General features: G+C 42.0%; 1 protein-coding gene across 5 annotated transcripts in view; it reads left to right on the forward strand.

Annotated features, from left to right (window-relative positions):
• The window catches only part of LOC110952787 (cGMP-inhibited 3',5'-cyclic phosphodiesterase 3A), a 77263-nt gene that overhangs the window by 40249 nt on the left and 17273 nt on the right, over positions 1–19741 (forward strand). For 3 of the 5 annotated variants that reach the window (XM_022196511.2, XM_051952169.1, XM_051952171.1), the window contains exons 2-4: positions 916–966; positions 10476–10736; positions 13006–13163. In XM_022196511.2, coding sequence (XP_022052203.2) covers positions 916–966; positions 10476–10736; positions 13006–13163 — 470 coding nt within the window. The remainder of the gene's footprint in view (positions 1–915; positions 967–10475; positions 10737–13005; positions 13164–19741) is intronic. The other 2 variants (XM_051952170.1, XM_051952172.1) reach the window with 1 other exon arrangement.

The following is a 19741-nucleotide window of genomic DNA, read 5'->3' on the forward strand; positions in this document are numbered from 1 at the left end:
GCACAGGATGCAGTTTCTTCTATAAGGCCCATTTTTTCCATTTATTATTTAATGTTGTAAGCAAAAAAAAATGTTCATCTCCAGTGAATAGGAGTTGGAGAAGAAGCATCAAATCCCAGTGCAGAAGGCAAAAACTTAGACAGCAATCATTACACAAATACCTGTATTTAATATGGTCAGAAAATGTAAAACTTCAACTGTGAGCAGTTACGCTCCACCAAACAACACTGCTGTCCAGACAGGCCCACAGCACTGGCAGATGAAGCCCACTGTTGCCTAATGTTTTCGCTCACAGCACGACACAACTCAGTGACCTCCACTGACACAGTAAATTGCACCTGAATTATCAAATTGGCTCTTGTACGGAGCCCCTTGCCTCAGTGTGTGCAGCAGCAATTTGTCACAGCTACATGCTGGGTTTCTCAGGGCTTCTGAGTTCTGGGGCAGAAAGTCCTAACAGAGGAACGGGGGGGGCGGATTACTGTTGACTTGGCTCTCCTGCAACGTGCTTACCAAAAAGTCAGTGACAGAGCTGCACGCATGCATCTGGTGACTCCCAAGAAAGTGGAAAACGGATTTACAAGGCCTGTGGGAGGACACAGTGGCTGGTAATTAGACAGCGTAAAAATCCTCAGCCTCCACCAGCCCCTTAGGCAGTGAATAGGAGCTAAAGTAAACCAAACCTGACTGTGAAATTGCATTAGACGTCTGCGCTTAATGGAAAGGGAAAAAAATAGACAAAACCCATTTTTGCATTTATGAGCGTTTCCATTCCCCTCACACGTCCTCCGCTTCTTTGCATCGCCGCTCCTCCTCCTCCTCCTTTCTGTCTCCACTACGGAGCTATAGGAAGCTAACAGAAACAGGATGCGCAGGACTGTGGTTTGAACATGTCTCCGTTTGTGTTTCCCACAGATGCTCCCCCGCTCAGATTGGGACCACAAGAGGGGCTCTCGAGGATCACAGGTTAGCACCGAAAAAGAGACACACAGGTCATAGGAATAATGATTCACAGCTGACAGGAAAACGCACACCTTATAAATGATGCAAACAGCAAAACTCCTACCACCGTCTGGCCCGCTCGAACATTCATTTTAGTTGTGGTTAAACAGCACATCCAGAGGTGTCACTTCCCACCAGAGACTTTGTTGTACTGTTGCTGTTGTACTTTAAAGGACACGGGTTTGTGATTTGGCTCTGAGGCGCCGCACAAGCCATTAAAGACCAGGGGAATTGACACTGGAAAGACTCGGCACAGGGGACAGAGGGCAGACGCACATCCTTGAGATTACCTTCCCCATCTTTGGGGGGAGAGAGAGTGTTTGCATGTGTTTGGAAATTGATGTATTGAGCTGCTGCAGAGACACAGGGCAGGACTCTGGAGTACATGAAGAACAAACAATGCCCTTGGCACCAACATGGCCATATACAGTATGTGTGTGTTCTGTACTGCATGTTCTCCTATCAGGAGGATATCCTTTACAAATGAGAGGGGGATTTTTCATGAACAAAACTGAAGCTTTAAAACAAATGAAACGCTATAATATACTAGAAACGCTAAAGCTCATGTATATCTGTTCCCAAAATATTATCCAGCTGCCTTAAATTTTCCAATAGCATGTGATAATTTTGAGTTATTGTCAGAGTATCGCACCAGTTTGTTATGTGATCTTTGTAGTCAAGCGCATATTTTTTGATTGATGCATTCCCTAAGCTGCCATTTAGACTCAGTGGTCAGCTCAGTCTTTTTTGTTTGGATTGGTGCTGTGCATTCATCAGTGGAATCCTGTAGTAGGCCAAAGACTGACACGATGTGTAAGAAGTCGAGGCTTATGTTGGCATCTCTCTGCATCTCGTGGCTGTTTTCCCTTGGCTCCGCTGCCTTGGACCAGGTTGTCGGTCAGGGAAGCTGGTTGCACTTCACTATGCCATCGCATCTCATAGCGTGTAACTCACACAGAGAGAGACCAGAGCGCTTGATTGATCTCCGCCGTGTCGTATTCGCCAACATGCACACATTAGCAGGCTCATTTTCCAAACCACATCTTTTTTATTTCCCCTGTCCAAAGCTTGTGGTGGATGTTTTAGCTTAGGAATTGACAATAAAGTTATGTATGGAAAGAGCTATTTAAATATTTGTATTCAACTTGAAAACACACTGGTTTTGGAATAGTACCCACAGAGATTATCGGAGAAAAGAACGCTTGTAGGCCCGGATTTTGTGACTGTTATTCTAAATTACAGAACGGCTGGAAGAGCAGTCTGTGAGGCAGACATGCCATGACATTACAGTCATGTTGAAGATTTCTCAAAATCGCTGTGAGCACTTCAAACACAGATCAACATCTCTGAAACTGCAGATTTGGGAGCTGAAAAAGGTCTCTGCCCTTTTTCTAGTTGATCCCATCAGAACAGTACAGTACAGTATTTTCTCATTACACGGGGTCCTGTAGCGAGACTCAATTTAAGGCGGAAAAGGAATGAAAACATTTACCTACCTGTGCTTTTGAATCGCTTCTGCCTGGGAAATAATTGGACGTGCCACAAATAATACAGAGGCATTAGCACTTTTCAAGCTCCTACTTTTTATGATGTGTGACGGCAAAATGCCTCTGAGCAGTTTTCATTTTTCTGAGAAACTGAATGGCTTTTAACTTGCTTTCATTTAAATTATGCTTACTCATTTTTCAAGAGTTTCAAAAACTCGTATCTGCCTGCTGCAGTGCTGATGATGGATACACGCTTAACCGCTTGTGTCATGTGGTAAATCGTCGCTCACTCATCGCCCAGCATCTGTTTTACCTCATGCATCTCTTTTGTTTGCTCCGTCCTTAATGCCAGTACTCCTTGCCTCTGTTTCCACCACTCCGTCTGTCTCTCTTCCTCTGTTTTTTTTTTAAAATCTTAGTTGGCTCCTTTGCTGGAATCAAACACCCTGAAATACGTGGAAGAGAAAACAAAAGTTGAGATGGTTGCATGTTGGGGGTCAATTGGCCTGACCTTTCCCAGTAAATCTTTAATGAGGCAGTTACTCTTTCTTGTTGTGTTTTGATCCCTCTAAATCCCCCCAGCAACCCCCCTTTTAATAAAATATATAATGGCGTGTAATTGTATCCTGGCTGCAGCTGAGGACCTGGCTCAGCACCGCTTTGGTCTGACGGAGGGTTTGTGAGGGGAGTTGGGTCACAGCGGGGGTGAGGGTTGGTTGGGAAGTGGCAAGTGTAGCGCTGCTGTGCGTAGTTTTGGCCGGAGCCGGAGCTGAGGCAAGGAGCTCGCAGCGTCTCGGTGGAGTTTTGTGTTACCCTTCTGCTGGGATTCGCACTGTATCCCTCCTCTGTTATTCTAAGCAGAGAATATCGCCATCTCCCAGGCCTCTCTCCGACTAATCCATCTCGACAGATGTAATCACGGCCATTACCCTAACTGCGCAGCCACTGAAATAGAAAACTGCACCGTAATGATTTTTCAAACATGCTGAGAGTTTTGTGTAAATGAAATGAAAGGAAGGGACGCACTTAAGTATTTTTTTTGAATATATTCCCAAGCTTCTTGCTCAGCACATTCCGGCACTTTTCAGCTTGTGTGCGGAGTTAATTGCAAAATAAGCACTGCAGCGTGTGTGCATCTGCTCTTTATGAAGAGGCAGAGTTGCTTACATTATTGAAATGTGTTTACTGAGAGGATCAAATACCTTTCTTTCTCCAGTAGGCCCCCGAGACTTTTGTCCAGTCTCTAGCTCTCCTCTGGGATGCATCGTATTCTCACCATTGCACAATTTTAGAGGCCCACATAGCACGACTGTTTTACTGGAGGCTGAGAGGACTGTGTGTTTAGACGAGGGAGCCAAGGGGTTAAAAGTGCACAAAGTGGATGGTCTCAAAATTTACAAATATGTGACCTCCGTGTCTGTACATCCCATTAATAATCATCATAAGACGGAGGGATCAGCGCTTTGTTTGTTGCACCAAATGCATTTCGTCAGTGCTCTGCAGAGTTGTTGGCAGAAGACATGAGGACACAGCAGGAACACCAACAATCACATCTCCATTGCTCACTGCTGTTGCAGTAGTTGATGACTTTGTTTGTAAAACATAATGTTCCATGTGAGAAATGTAAGTTTTGCGTCATATTTTTGCCTCATATTTGACGTTAATGGCCACGAGTTTAGATATTGTGGAATGCATGTGTACACACGGGGGTTTAGCAGGTCATTCCCTGCATTATTAATTTGAGGTAGTTGTTAATATAACTTCACAGATGGGTGTGGTTTGAGTTAGCCATCATAAACACTGTAGGCAAGCGTCTGGATTTTCTGTTTCTTGTTAAATCTGCATCAGTCAGGGACAATGTTCAGTCAAATTCCACACTGAGACTTTTTTGCTATGTTGTTCAGTTCATTTTTGGTAAATACACAGCTGAGCAGGGCCTCGAGTACAAAGAATCTGTGTGGACAAACAGCTTCTCACTCTTCAGGAGTGATTTCTGGTTTGTTTTGACTGGCCCTTCGCTTGGTTTATATGAACTGCTGCACTGGTGTTAATCTATGGCGTGTCTATTGACGTACTGTTCCAAACTGTGTTCACACAGGCAATTAAGGCCATTGATCACGCACACAGCTGTTATTCATAGTAAAATGTCATAACAGAATGTTCACGCATGGTTAAGTATATGTCTTAGCTTGTTGGGGAGTCATAAAAGCTGTTTATTGATGCTGATAGTCCCTTTTACCTAATGTAGCATGTCGAAAAGAGCTCGGGGCTTGTGACCAAATATAACACAGATCTGCAGTAATTTTGTGACTAGAAGTGCTGGCACAGGGGCCGGATTAGGAGGATCAATGGTTGTGTAAAGGACTGGCAGCTGGCAAACCAAAAAACTTTCCTGCTTCTTAAAAGCAGTGTGCTTCCTGCCCATTAAATGCAAAAGATTGGCTAGCTACAAAAATACCAAATGGCTGCAAGCAGGAATGAAGCCACATGTTCCAAAGAATTACTTCTTGGATAGGTTACTACAGTTGACCAGCAGTGGCACAAAAATAGGCTCCTAAGCAGGATATTTAACTGCAATGAGATTGTAATTTACAGTTACTGCTTCTTAGACTAAAGTGCAACATTGGGTCTTGTATGGCTGATTCGTTTATTTAAAGCAAGTTTGACACATTCAAATAAAATTGCCCTTATTTGCTGTCTTGCTTAGAGTTGAATGAGAACATGAGCGCATCTCTCTGTCAGTAAAAATCAGTCTGGAGCCACTTCTTCTACAGCTCTGTCTGAAGATACACATTAAACTCGATAGGCACTCAGAAAGCACCGTCTTCTGCCAAAGCCGTTGCCATATCTTTCAGTTTTAAACAAAATGATCCCGATCCACACAAAGATTTAACAGGTTTTTCTTTGTCGGAGCTCCACTTCTCCGCCAAGTTACATTAAATTCAGCGAGGTAATTTTTGCGTAACCCTGCAAATAGAAAAGCAAATATATGGCACTGAAAACACACAAACAAGAAGAAATAAGGTAATCACATCAACCAGCTGTAAAGGTGCTGTCAGGTGGGTTTTGTTACCTTCACTCAGAGCCAGGCTTTCTGTTTGCGTGTTTACAGTCTTTAGGCTGAACTAACCGGCTCCTGTTTAAATGTCATATTTACCCCAGAGACGTAAGAAATTTTTCTTGTCCAACTCTCGGCAAAAAAGCGAATTTTACAAAATGTCAAACAGATGCTTAAAAATCCTCCTGTTGTTGTCTGGTCAGCACAGTAGTTTAGGCTTGTCCAAAGGTCTTATTCTCACAGTCCTCAAAATAAAATGTCTAAAGTGTAAATTCAGTGGTGAGCAGCTCATCCAGTGTGTTAATCTTTAAATGAGGGTTCGTCAGTTTGTCACTTTCCCAACACGCAGGCCTGATGTTTCAGCTGTTTTCAGAACTCTGCTGTCTACATTTATGTTGCCTTTAAAGGAAAGGCTGATCAATTTCAGTTGGAACTAATTTTCAAACCAAAAACCTGCTGCTCTGACAATCCGATAGGCAGCCTTTTCTCTTCACTCTTTAATTTGAAGTAGCTGTTGCCATATCTCCTCCACACAACTCTCAGAGGTGCTGGATCCCTTAACAATTCTGAAGGGTGTATTTCTCAGCAAAATGTCAACAGAGGGGAGTGCGAGCCAGTGGCAGACAGTTGTTGACAGTTCCCAGATGTTCATCTGTATTGTTATGAATGTTGTGCGGGGCTGCAGTAAAAAGAGCTCGCCATTTTAAAAACGCAATTAAACACACATTCAGTCTCTGCAGTACACTATTTTAATTACAGAGTTTAATGTAACAACACAGTAGATCAGAGGTAAAGAGATCTATCTGCAGTCTAAGTGAATTTTGAAATGCCCCAGACAGAGATCAGTCTGTGAATGTGAGGCTTGCATGAGATCCATCCCCTCAGAAAGTCAAGTCGGTTGCTAGAGAGGTGGCTGATGAATGAGACAGATCATCTAACCTGACAGGAAATGCTTACATAACCTTGTGATATTATGCAACTTACTCACAATTTGATCCATTCCAGGGTGTCCATTGATAATTCTTAAGTTTAAAGTTGCAGATTGTTGGAAGATTTGGAGCATCAGGAGGTACCTTCCAGCCAAGACTCAGCTTTTTCAGGGATGCCTCAGAGCTCAAGCCAGGGATGCTGCAGGCTTGGCTTTCTTATCTTTACCTGCAGTCAGCTTTGCTTTTTTGGCTCAAAGCTCTTACTTCTGGTTTTGCAGACATTTTGTAGAGCAGCTCAGAGAGACGATTTTCTTTCAGCAAGGAAATGGCATTATATATTGTGGCAGAGTAATATGAATAGCACAAATTCAGTAGAAGCAGGACCCCCGCTGTGTCCCAAAGCTCACGTGTCTTAAGCTACTCATGCACCTGGAGCCTTTCACTGCACTGAATTTCTCGTGTCTGGTTCTAGACATTAAGTGGCTTCCTCCTTGTGCAAATTCAACTCCAACACATTTATCATCACCCTCTCCTTCTATGGCCACTCAGGTCCAGCTCTGTTGAGCTCAGTGATGCAGTGCTCATCCTTCTTGCAAAGTATATTTATCTGGGTGCACTCGTGTCATTGTGCTGCAAGCTCAGGATGATTCTCTCAGTGTCTGTGTATGCGACAGTGTCACTGTGTATTTGTGTGTCAAACTTTCGCTTGGCTTTTGAGCTGACTGTGGTCTGAGAACTGGGGGTAAAGTTCATCTGAAGTTGCAGATGACTTTATGTGCGCATGTTCATGGAGCCACTGAGACCCCTTAAGGGTCACTGTTGTCTTTGTCCAGCCAGATGTTTTCCAGCAACCATATTCTTCTTCAACCCCCTCTTTAGAAAAGTCCTAAATCAGCCTGTAAATGAGATGAGAGACAGGTGTTTACATCTCACCCTCCCAGCATGCCATAGAGCAGAATATAGGAAAGAGGAGGGGGAGAAGGAAGAGAGAAATGAATACAATAGTGGTCTGTCCAGAAATGTTCCGTAGCGGCTCACAGGACATCTTCTTGTCTTTAAAAGAGATTAACTTGGTCCCAGATTTATCAATAATGTGTCTTGTCATCACGTTTGGATCCACACATGCAGAGGAATTCCCTCACAGTCAGTGAACACACACCTTGAGTATTTTTGCACACCAATGGGAAAAATTCTATAATTACAATGACCTATCTGATAAGATACTAAGAAAATAAAACACGAAACCTTCGCCGTTCCCACGAATGAAAGGTGTTCACATATGTTATTCAGGTGAACCGCTTGCTACGTAGCCAGAGTAAACAGAATAATTCTGGGTGCCTGGCAGCTGGTGTCAAAGTGAAAGGGACATGGGGGGAGAAAAATCTGATAACATTCTTCGGGGGGGGAAAGGGAACTCGTGGGCTTATTAGATAAATTTGCTGGCAGCCAAGACTGACCTGCGTTTAGCTGTGGTTGTTCAACTCCTCAAGGCACAGCAATTAAGAGCGGGTTGTGAACTTTTCACTTTACCCTGCGAAAACAAGGTCGGCTCACACCACGCTGGTGCCTTCAAAGCTGCGCGGCAGACGGTCAGAAACAGACGATGGCTGTTGGCCATCTGAGAGGTCAGGAGTGAGGAAGTCAAAGGTCAGGCTGTAGCTGAGACGTTACTAATGAGTCCATTCATTAGGCATCAAGTAATGCACAGCTGTACTGAGCGTGTTTCAGCCCAGTGCTGTTGTTCAGATGTTTAACAGGCTACCAGTATGTCAGCGTCGACCACTGTGAAGAACCTCACTCTGCTCCTCCTCATGTTTTTGCTTTCTCTGAGCTAAAAGGAGCCATATAAGGTATAAAATAAAGCCTTTGATGTGTGACAGGATGTGCGTATGTGTGTGTCTGTGTGTTTGCGTACCTCAGTGTGATACCCCGGCTATAAAACAAACTTTACAAAGCTTGGCAGAGTCTCAGTCTAACTATGGCTGAATATGTTGCCTATAACAGTGATCTGTGCTTTTCTTATTTTTGCATTGTTGTGTTTCGGTTTTGTGTGTTTGTACGTTTTTTCTTTCTTTGAGATAAGTGCGCTTTTAAAACAGGATCTGGTTATTTCCATGTGTGCCATCACTGCACTCGGATCAAACGTTCTCTTTTACTATGGGACAAAAATCTTGATAGATACTAATTTTTGCTGCAGCTGGCCTTTTTGCATACAGACTTTGGCAGTTTTATGAATCACTTGTTCTCTTTGTTGTATCAGCTGCAGTCTGACATAATATTCTAAGTAAAATAAGACGAGTGTCGAAAGTATTCTCATCCTATACTATTAAAAAACGCAGCAGTGCAGCACTGTGATAATACTAGACTACAAGAAAAAGTTGCGCATTAAAAATTATGAGTAAAGAAAGTTAAGTTACCAGCAAAATGCAAATATGCTAATATCTAAAATAGTCATTATGCAGGCAGAATGCCCCCCACTCTCACTCCTTCCACAGTAGTATTATAATATGGATTATATTCTGTGCAGTCAGCATAAAGAGCGTAACTTAAAGCAGCGCTTCACTGGCCTCTCTGGTTGTTGTTTTTTGTGTGTGTGTGTGTGTATCTCTAACCACAGTCAGCATCACTAATAGGTTTTGTTGGCTACAAATGTGCTCTGTCGGACCTGTACCCACATGTAACAAAGTCAACCGGCGTACTAAAACATCCTGGAGTACACCTCTGTATCACTGCAGCAAGGGGAGAAGTAAAACCAGTGGAGGTCAGCAAATAAAAAAAAGATTCTGAGCTGCTGTTAAGTTGCTCTTTGATGCTGAGGTTTTAAAACTATTTTATGGATTGTTGTGTATTTTAATGTACCACATAATCAAGCATCATATTTTAAGGCCCTGTAGAGAGCCATCATGAATGCGGGGGTGGGGTGGGCAGTTTTATTTATTTATTTATTTATTTTTTTTGGCATCATTCTGCAAGAATTTCATATTAACTTGCGAGCACATTGGAATTCAAGTTGCTTTAGAGGTAGATCGACTTGTTCTTTCAACCAATCACAGAGCTTTTTATTGATCAATAGTATAAATAACCGAAAATTCGTGGTGACAACAGGATATAGTGATACAGTGGGTTCAACCGAGGACTGTCTGTCAGGAGAGTGAAGTCTGTATCTCAGGTGAAGCCACAAATGATTGTTAACCTTTGATTTCACTGTCTTAGTGCACTTTAAGTGCATACTCACCTAGAACAGAGAGAAGAGCTGCTGGAGGAGAGCTCTATATTCTCAAATTCTAGTGTTTTTTGTTTGTTTTCTGTTTGTTTGCCTAATTTATTTCTGCCAACTGCAGCTTTAAATGAAAATGAATGAAACTCTTTCTTGGCTACTTGGGAGCAGCTAAACACTGACATACCATGCAAAGTTGTTATGGCAAGAGTATTTATTTGCAAGTTTCCTATTTACACATTGAGCAGACATGTATCCATATACTTATTCACATATTCATAAACAGTAGGGCAAAAATAAAATACAAAATGCTGCAGAGCCCAAAATAACTCTCCATGGGCTTTACTTTAGGCATAGCAATATGACACATCGTTTATATAGGGAAGCGGATTAACGCAGCGTTACATTATGTACAAATACTTCATAACTGTATAGTATACAGTCATGGCAGTGTTTTAATAAATGTTTTTATTCAGTTTCCACCACTGGGAAAGATTCAAACTGCTTGTCGTAATGTAAAAAGCATCATCAACTGTGTACCTTCTGCACAATTTTCCTGCCAATTCTGTAGGATAAACAACAAAAATGATGCCAATGTCACAGTTAACCACAGTATGTTCTCACAAGGGAGCTGCTGACATAGTTTACGCACCTGCTCTTCACGCCTGCCACCAAGAAGCTGCACACAGCCACTGTCGGACCATTAATTAGCATCAACTCGCATTAGCTGCGGCAGCAATGATGTTTATTTCGCGCTCCTCTGTCTTCTTGTCACCATGTAGTCGTCCGGCACCACCGTCATGGTGGACATAGCGGTGATGGGAGAAGCTCACGGGCTGATCACGGACCTGCTGGCCGACCCCTCTCTGCCTCCCAACACCTGCACCTCGCTGCGGGCTGTCAGTAGCCTGCTCACCACCCAGCTCACCTTCCAGCCACTGCACCGGCCACGCCCTGCTCCCCTGCTTAACCCCAGCGATGCCTACACCTGCTCTGACTCAGAAGAAGGACCTGAGAAAGGAGAGAAGATATCCATCCACAAGGTAATGAAACATCATGACTTACACTGTATTGGTATTCATTCAGAACTGTGAAGAGTAGATGAAAGGGAGGATAATTCACCCAAGTGTCTAAAGTCAGAATTCTTCATCAGAGGTAGTCAAGAGCCAGACACAAAACAATTTTATTTGGAAGCAGCTGAAATAATCCTTCCATGGAAATATAGTCCGCCTTATTAGGGCCAAATGATTTATACACCACGCAGCGCTCCCCACACATGTTAATCTTTTAGCCCGTGTTCCTGCTAATGAGTGCTTCCTGCTCTCTGAGCTTTTAGCATCAAATGAAGGAGTGTATTTTCATAGAGTTGAGCAAAGAAAAATAGAGCGCGTCTACTGCTCGGAGCACTGTTCTCCCTTTCATAGCCACAGCTGTGTCAACATGACAGATGTGCAGAGCCAGACAGTGTGTGTGCATGTAAGGTAGGCGAGTGGAAGAGTGGAGGCGGCATGAAGGTAAATGCATTTCACAAAAGGGTACAAAGAGGGACGAGAAAGTGTCGTCAAAAATGGACCCCCACCACGATCGTGCATCCATCTGAGGGAGATACTGACTGTGGCCATGTTGGAAGCTGCTGTGTGGTCGATGGCTGCCATGCCATCAAAACAGTCGCTTGTCTGACAGGTGTATTTTTACAACTGAACTTAATAAAAGTGGCTCAGACGACCAGAGAAGGGGCCAGTGAAGCTCCGTTCATTAAGACACTCCTCCCCAGAGACAATGTGCCCAGTTTTGACTGGGAGAATAACTGGAGGAGTGAAGGCAGTCAGTGGAAAAGAGGAATGCTCTTCACTTGCTTTTCTGCCTGCTGGCTAGTTTATTGTCTGCAGTGGTGCATACTGATGCCTTTCATGCACTTTTTTGATCATTTTTTACCCAATACAGGACATGTTGTTTGTCTGTGCTGCAAAATAACAGCTGCATTAGAAGCACTAACATGGAAAAATATATGAAAACTCACAAAAACACATCCACCTGTAAAGTGTTTGAACTTGCACTCTTCTTGTTTTAACAGATATAGAGACAAGTCCATTTATAGAACTGAAATAACATCGACAACAACAGGCATCAGATTTTTTTCTTCCTTTTTTTTGAGGATGGCCTGGTTTTGCCATGCTGTTGCCGATGGTGATTTGTGTGTGTTTCTGTTTTCAGTTTGCTGCTTTCATTAAAGAATGACCCAATGGAGCTGCAAAATCATATCATAGTGCTATTTTCCAATTTCAAAATGAGGAATAAAACTTACATTTTCATGCAGTTGTAGTATGCAGCATACAAAACACACAAGTGATAAATCTTTGCAGTCAAAGCACCGGCACATATAGGATTTTTTGAAGAGAATCCTTGTTTGTGGGTCTGTGTGTATCCAGTTTTCTGTGCATAAATGTGTCAGTGCTGTACTGATGTGCATGCATAGGAAAAATTAAGGTTATGTCAAGCCGTCAAAGTGAATGTAAGTCAGTGAAATGTGCCCCTAAAGTGACATAAGCCAACACCGTGTATAAGCGTGTGTGCAGGACTCTGTATATGATGCCTGGTTGTGAATGGGCTGATTCAAGATTCTGAGGCAATCTTTACTAGGTCACCCTGCAGAGGACTGAGAGAGAGGCTGCCATGTTCAGCGCTTCTGTGCCAAACTGCTGCATGGCACTGAACAGATGGAGGCATCACAAGGGCACAGACCACTGGGAATCCCATGGAGTGAGCAAAGAAAAGACAGATAAAGGCTGCGACTGAGAGAATGAGACAAAAGAGACTCACAGAGTGAATGAAAAAGAAGAGACAGAATCCACATGAAGAAATGTATCTGTGCAATGCAACACTGACACTTCACTTTATCTAACAATGCACCATGAGGAACAGCTGCCTGCCAATATCATCCTTTCAATGGTGACTGCAGCATTGATTCTTTTTGGATCCATTGGAGAAAAAAATGAATTGCTTCCAGTGGTGAAAATTTTCCAGGTTGTCACCTGCATCATTAGTTTTTACTTGGCAAAAGGCAGGAAAAACATCAGCCTCATGTAGATGATTCATTTGAATGGAAACAACGAGAATATGCTCAAACCCTATCTCACAGGTGGGAGTGCTCGTGGTGTTTTTATCTTAGTACAAAAACAATTACAGTCATGTTTTTTGACTCCTGCAGTCACTCACTGATTTAGATGTTACTCGTTTTAAAAACATAAGAATGATAAGTTGGATTTTCCAGTAGTGTTAACTGTATGTGTGTGTTTTCCTGTGTCTGTGCAGCGTCTGAGGCGGAGTCTCCACCCTGCCCTTCTGAGGAGGATCTCCTCCACGTGGACCACCACCACCTCTGCCACAGGACTGCCTACAATTGAGCCCGGGCCTGTCCGAAGGGACCGCAGTGCCAGCATCAAACCCTACCATGAAACACTCACCTGCAGGTACCAGAGCCACAGATGAAACACGAATACTCGTTTTTGTTGCTTTTCTTTGTCATATTTGTCCTTTATCCTCAGGCTTTTGCTTTGGTCAAGATGAAGATTTATCAAGTGCACTTTTACCCTGTTGTTTGCTTGCTGTGAAAGGTTTTCTATTCCCCAAAAGGTTTTATTGAAAAATCTTTGCAATGTTTGAAGTGAAGACCAGAATTTTACCTATTATACAATGTGCTATAGATAAACACAGCTGTGGTTCAGATAATTTGAGGAGGACTGCTACAATGGCTTCCACAGTATGACACATCACTCTGAAGGTTATTAGGTTTTCCAGCAGTGTGGCTGTGGTTATACCAAAGACATCAGTGTGAGTGAGCAGTAATGGCACAGCAGTTTGGAGAAGGATGTGTGTGCAACGGGAGCCAGAATGGAAATATGCCCCACAGGCGAACACATTAACCTGAATAACTAAGACGCACATCAACCCTGAGCACATTAGTGCTGAAGATAGCACAGGACTCAGGCTGCACAGAAGTATCATGGAGAAGAAGTAGATCTCTGACGTGTGTGTTTTTCTGTAGGTGTTTTGAAGAGGGGGTTTTTTTCTTTCTTTTTGAGAGAAATGTGTTATAAGATAGAGAAGGCTGGCGTTACGATGCGACAGAACTAATACAGACACAGTTAATCTGCAGTAGATGAAGTGCTGTTTTCTCCCAGCACGTCACATTGATGCATTAAATCTCGAACATACACAGGATCATAATTTATTAGAGTCATTCTGATTACTAAGTGAATTATTTAGGCACACTTTGCCGTGATTAGTGCAGAGATTGCATTCCATACAATTATTTTGTGATTACTGTGACATTATGTTTGGATTATCTCAGAACAGCTCAGGGGAAAATGTTTTTCATGAATTTCAAAGGAGCAGAAAATGGAGTTTCAGCTTGAAAAATGTTCAGACGGGCATGTTCGTGTGTACTCAAATATGAGTTATCGTGCATACGGTATTTTTATGTGCTGTGCTCATGCACTAGCAGTACTTGTCAGCACATGCTCCCCGATCTTAAAATATTAACTATGCCTCAACAAGAAAGAGTCCCTTCATGTTTCATCTACCTTATTCAGTCTGTCAGTTTGTGTCACATACTAGCCCAAAGTCTTATGATGGAGGCCAACATTTGTCTGCTAATACAGACCATTTTGTGTGTCTTTGTGCTGTAAAGTAGCATCTCCAGTGCCTGTGGTGTAATGACAGTATTACATAGTGTAAGTTTTGGTATATGTGTGTAATTTATTTTCATATGTTGTGTAAAAACATTTGTCTGTTCTCTAATCTGGAACTACAGCTTAATTATTAATGTGTAGGACTTCAGAAAGCCATGTCTGGTGTCTGACTCAAAGACACACTGAAAACTGGCTTCAAACAGTACAGTTTCTGATGATAACCTCTGCACTGTTTAGTTGCATTCATGTACAATCTTCTGTGCACAGAACAATCCCTTCTGTATCTTAAAACTCAGAGCACCTGAAGATCAATTCCCAAAATAAAAAAGAACAACTGCCATTTTCCTTGAACCATTTGAAGAGATTTAAATCAGCTTGCTTGTGTAGTTACTGGACCAGTCTGCTAATCTTTAGCTAAAAACTAGCACGCTGTTTCCACAAGCTCTCTAAAATTTCTTAACAATTGTTCAAACTAGTGGTAGATGTAAAATGAAGCATGACTCTGCCTCTGCAACTGCATGTCTTATTTCCCTCCTCATATTAATTTAGAAACTAATTTTGGGTGGATGGTTCTGAAAAAAAAAGTTTCCAGTAGAGTTGCTGTCTGTTTGTATGTGTTTTATTTGGAAGCTGGGGGTAAAAATGGACCCTCAGGGCATTTCTGTCCATTTGGCTATACAACAAATGGCTTCGTGAAGGAGAGAATTCTCTTACTGTACTGAATATGGTTAGCATTTACTCTGGTTATGCTGACGTAAAATGGTGCTTGTTTCAAGAGAATTCCTCCACGTTGCTGCCAGTAAATCAAGCCAGCTAGTCTTTAGCTGTGTATTGTTTAGATTTTTTTGTTGTGAGCGAGATTTGTTTTAAGAAGCTATTAATTAATTCTGGTTGTACTGTAAAACTGAATTATTCCCGTAAAGAAATGAGGCTCTTGTTCTTCAGTTTAATTGTTCGAGCCATACTGCCTGGAGAAAAGAGCTAGCTAGCTAACTAGCCAGCAACACTCTGTCAGTACTCTCTCTTTTATCTGATACTCGTGCGGTTTTGCATTTAAATAGTCATTTTTCCATGGCTTTTCACCTAACTGGCACGTGTGCTTCTTTTTAAATGTTTACTGAGCAGAGCAGATCAGATGCATTCATCTGGTTGGATCATGGGACATATGAGTACAGATGGAAATTAGCTTGAAAAGCTACAGTCTGGTACAAACATCTTTGCTCTTGAGCTTAATGTCATTGTACACTGTCCTGATAAATAAATAAATGAAAAGTAAAAGCAACTTCAGCACCTGCACAATGTATTCGTAACTACTATTGTCAAATTATGTGTATAAAATATGAACCAATTCTTCTGCAGATATCTAACCTGTTCCAGAAACTACTGTAATGTGTCTTATTATACAAAATACCTTTTCTATAAATACACTTGGCTATTCTCCCACTTTTGTGAACTTTTGCTTTGGGCCGTTTTTAATGATTTGGCCCCGTTGCTCCGGTTATGGGTACAGTAGGTTTGCAACATATATTGTTGGCAACATTTTGCATTCATATTTGTGGCAAGTGCTCAGACAAGGCCTTCATGATGCACCTATGTGTATGTGAGGTCCAAAAAACATTCTTTGCAGTGTGGAGTTCTGGGTTTCTCTGTATAGAGCCTTGTCCCAAACCACATCAAACACTATTTCGATGACACAATGGTGCTTAATTCCCTGGTACAGTTCCAAAATCGTGTGAGGAGTGGTGGCTGATATGGCATCACATTAATGCCCATAGATTAGAAAAATGTGTCATAGTCAGGTACTGTATGTTGTCATCTTTTCAGTAAGCTCATATCTCTTTGTATTGGTAAATCTGCAGAACATACAGTAATGCTGTGTGCCTGACAAAGATAACAAAAACAAAACAAAGATAGAAAATAAAATAACAACTCAAGCAGGGGAGGTTTGCATTAAATTGAAGCATGACACCAGATAAGAACCTAGTGGCCCTGCCCCAAATTAGGATAATAAAAAACAGAGTCTGCCGGGCCTCTGCTACATTACAAAATGAAGTAAAAGTTGCAGATGTAATTATGGAGTAGCTATTCTTATGTAAATATTGCTGAAATACTGAAACAAATAAAGCCTTTTTACACCTCTACATTACACTTTATCCATTTTGCAGTACTGACATAAAATACTGTAAATGTGTACAGCCTCGAGTTCTAAATAGTTTTATTTATTGCATTACATCCCGCTTTGTTTTGTGTTTCGAGCCCTCCAAACATCTGTGTGGCCTGCGTCCATCAGTGGCTTGTTCGGGTCTGTTTGCACAATGACAGCGTGATTCTTGAACAAGTTCTGTAAATGTAAGCACATGAGCAGCTTCAGTACACAAAGCCCTGTCACCTGGTCTTGAAGCTTCGCCCGGTCCCAGCTATGGCCACTTATGGTTGTGCGAGTGTAAACAAACACCTGGGCCTCTCCCCAGTCACCAGAACCCCGCAATTAACACACACAGGCTTCGGTACACTGTCACAGCTGCCTCTTCTGGCACAGGGCTGAGGCTCTGGGTTTAGTTTACTGCAGTGGAGAAGAGTCTCTTCCGGGCAGCACTTCAGTTGGACGCTCTTTTAGGCATTGGGCTCTTATCCAGATGCCTAAATATTAAAAAGATAGCTGGTGAGACTGCGGTGTTTAGCTTAAAGACACTTAAGCGGGGCCCCTGCCTACTGAAAACAACGTGCTGTTGTTCAGATTAAACCCGTGATGGTCTCTTAGCAATCTTCAACCTGCCAACACATCATCTCTCAAGTCGGCATTACGACAAAAATCACACATCTTGGGGAGTAGAAGTCTTGAAGTTTTGTAATTTATGTGCTCTAACCTGTATTTATTAGCGTGTCTCACCAAGGCAGCTGTAATATATGGATTTCTGTACAGATCAAACACCGATAATTGTTCCCGATATGCAATAAGTCCTCACAGAGATTGTTTGGGAAAGAGGGAAGGAGTGAGAGCGAACACATGGAGGTTGGGAGGTTGGGAGAAAATGAACACATGGCTTCAATTGCCTTCTCTCTGCTCCATCATCAAATCTGTACAATCTTAATTAGGACATTAGGCTTCTTTTTTTCCTGCCTCCTTTTTCCATCATGTCAGCCCTCAGTGACGTACGGTGTTAAGAAGGAATAACACCAACTTCAAAGCTACAATATCGACTTTTATCAGACAGACCCAGTAAAAAGGGCGCGATTGAATACCTTCCATTTCCCTCAGCCCCGACCACTGTGCTGTTATCTTCTTCACGTCATCTGGCTCGAGAGTAGGTAGATTACTGGAAGCAGAAATAATAGCTGCTGTGTTTATCGTGGCTTGGACACTGTCCGTTTGGGCTCTGAACCAAAGGTAATCTGTCAACCTGCTGTGAGTGGTTGAGTATAAAATCTGGGAGTAAACTGCAGCAGAAGGGTAGCAGGCGGAGGCCCGGCAGAGATTAGTGGCTGACTCGAAACATACAAGGAGAAGTGGCAGAGTTGTTCTCAATGTAAGCAGACAATGTGGCAGTTTAGAGTTTTTATTACAGCAGGATAATCAACTTAAGGCTTCCTAGCTGCAGTGTGAAAGTGCTTTAGGTTTAGAGACTCATTTCCTCTGTTTTTTTTAATCATGTATAAAGCAAGAAACTAAATTTGTATGATTAGTAAAAACAAGCACTGAAAACTACTGTTAAAATTATATTCACTTATTAATAATAATATCAATAATTAATTTTAGAAGAGCAAATGCATCTAGGCAAAGGTTAATGCACCCAAATTACATTTTATATTGACATAATAAAGAAACTTTCTACTCAGTAAAAATATCTGCAAAGAAGCATGATTGTGCAGAACTAAAATACAACAAAGTGATGAATCAGTTGAGCAAAAACACACAGAATGAGCAAACTCATGGTTGCTTTTTTCCCCTAAATGTTAAATATTTGCTATTTTTTGACAGTTTTCAAAAGTCATTTTAGACTTTTAGTCTCTTCGACTGAAATTGCATTTTTATTATATTTTGACTTTCTACAGACCACAAAAACGTATATATAAAGGAAATTATTCATAAATCAGTTAAAAGTGAAAGTAATCATTAGTTGCAGCCCTAAATCTGCTTGTGAAACATTAGCTGACAAAACATTTAAGTTTCTTTCATAATTTTGTTCTTCAAAATGCTGTATCTGCTTGTGGAAATGACAGAATAATTAATGTATTCATTTTTGTGTTCAGACACTCACAGTGCTTTTCTTCAGTTAGGGTTACAGAAACATTGTGGTTTTTGGTTGTCGGCTTTAAAAGAAATCCACACAGACTTGGTGTATAAGACAAGATGTGTTTACTTTTTCAATAATTAGCTGAAACTATGGTCTTTTCCTAACCCTGACCAAAGTGTTTTTGTTTTTTGGGCTAAATGTAACCACATAGCAGGATGCAGGCTCTTTCCTTGACAGAACAAACATATTTGCAGGCGGCAGTTACATTCTTCCCAAAGCTATCAGGCAAAACAAGTTCTTAGAACTGAAATGTAGTTTCTAGGAGACGGGGCTGAAGCATGCTGGGATGTGTATTTTGTCTTCATACTGTTGGTATATCTCACTGGGACAGTTAAATTACTGTAACTACAGTGCTAACCGCCCTAACTACACACTTTTTTGTGATAAAAGCAGAGTCACTTGATACCTGACTGACAGATTCCTCAAGTGAAAATGGCCGGCCTCCTTATTTACATTCTGTGCTGAAGGCTCAATGTCAGTAGCTGAGGTTATTCTGCTGCATTAGCAGAATAGGGAAAGTGTCTGCCAGTTCTTCAACTTTCATTAAAAGTAAACCTTTTAAGCCAAGCGCTGCTGCCTGCCCAGACCCCCCTGACAATAATGTAGTAACTGTTCACCCGCCAAACTATCAAACTATTTTATATTCCACACCTGCTAGGCATTAGACACAGTGGTCCAACCTGGCCATGCAAACACAACAGAACTCCCTTTGTTGGGGCCTCAGGACCATTATGCTGGGTGGGTACGGCGGAAAAGTGTTCCAGAAACACTTTATCAGAAGGAGATAGACACACTACAGGCCTTTGTGCTCCCTGTGACACTATGCTCTAACGGCAGGCATTTCCTGCTCCAAGAAGGCAGGTTTTACAACATTTAGGAAGAGGTATTTTAATTAGAACCACCTACAGCCTGACAGTAGCCTCAGTGGAGAAACATGGAAAAGCTGTTGAGAGCAGCTCGGGAGGCTCCCCACGGTGTTGCACAGCTAACTAGCCGCTACAGGCCGCCTCTTTCCGTGAAAGATAACATTTGATTCATAAACCAATCAATATATGTGATTAT

Source organism: Acanthochromis polyacanthus, chromosome 8 (assembly GCF_021347895.1).
Source record: "Acanthochromis polyacanthus isolate Apoly-LR-REF ecotype Palm Island chromosome 8, KAUST_Apoly_ChrSc, whole genome shotgun sequence".
Taxonomy (NCBI): domain Eukaryota; kingdom Metazoa; phylum Chordata; class Actinopteri; family Pomacentridae; genus Acanthochromis; species Acanthochromis polyacanthus.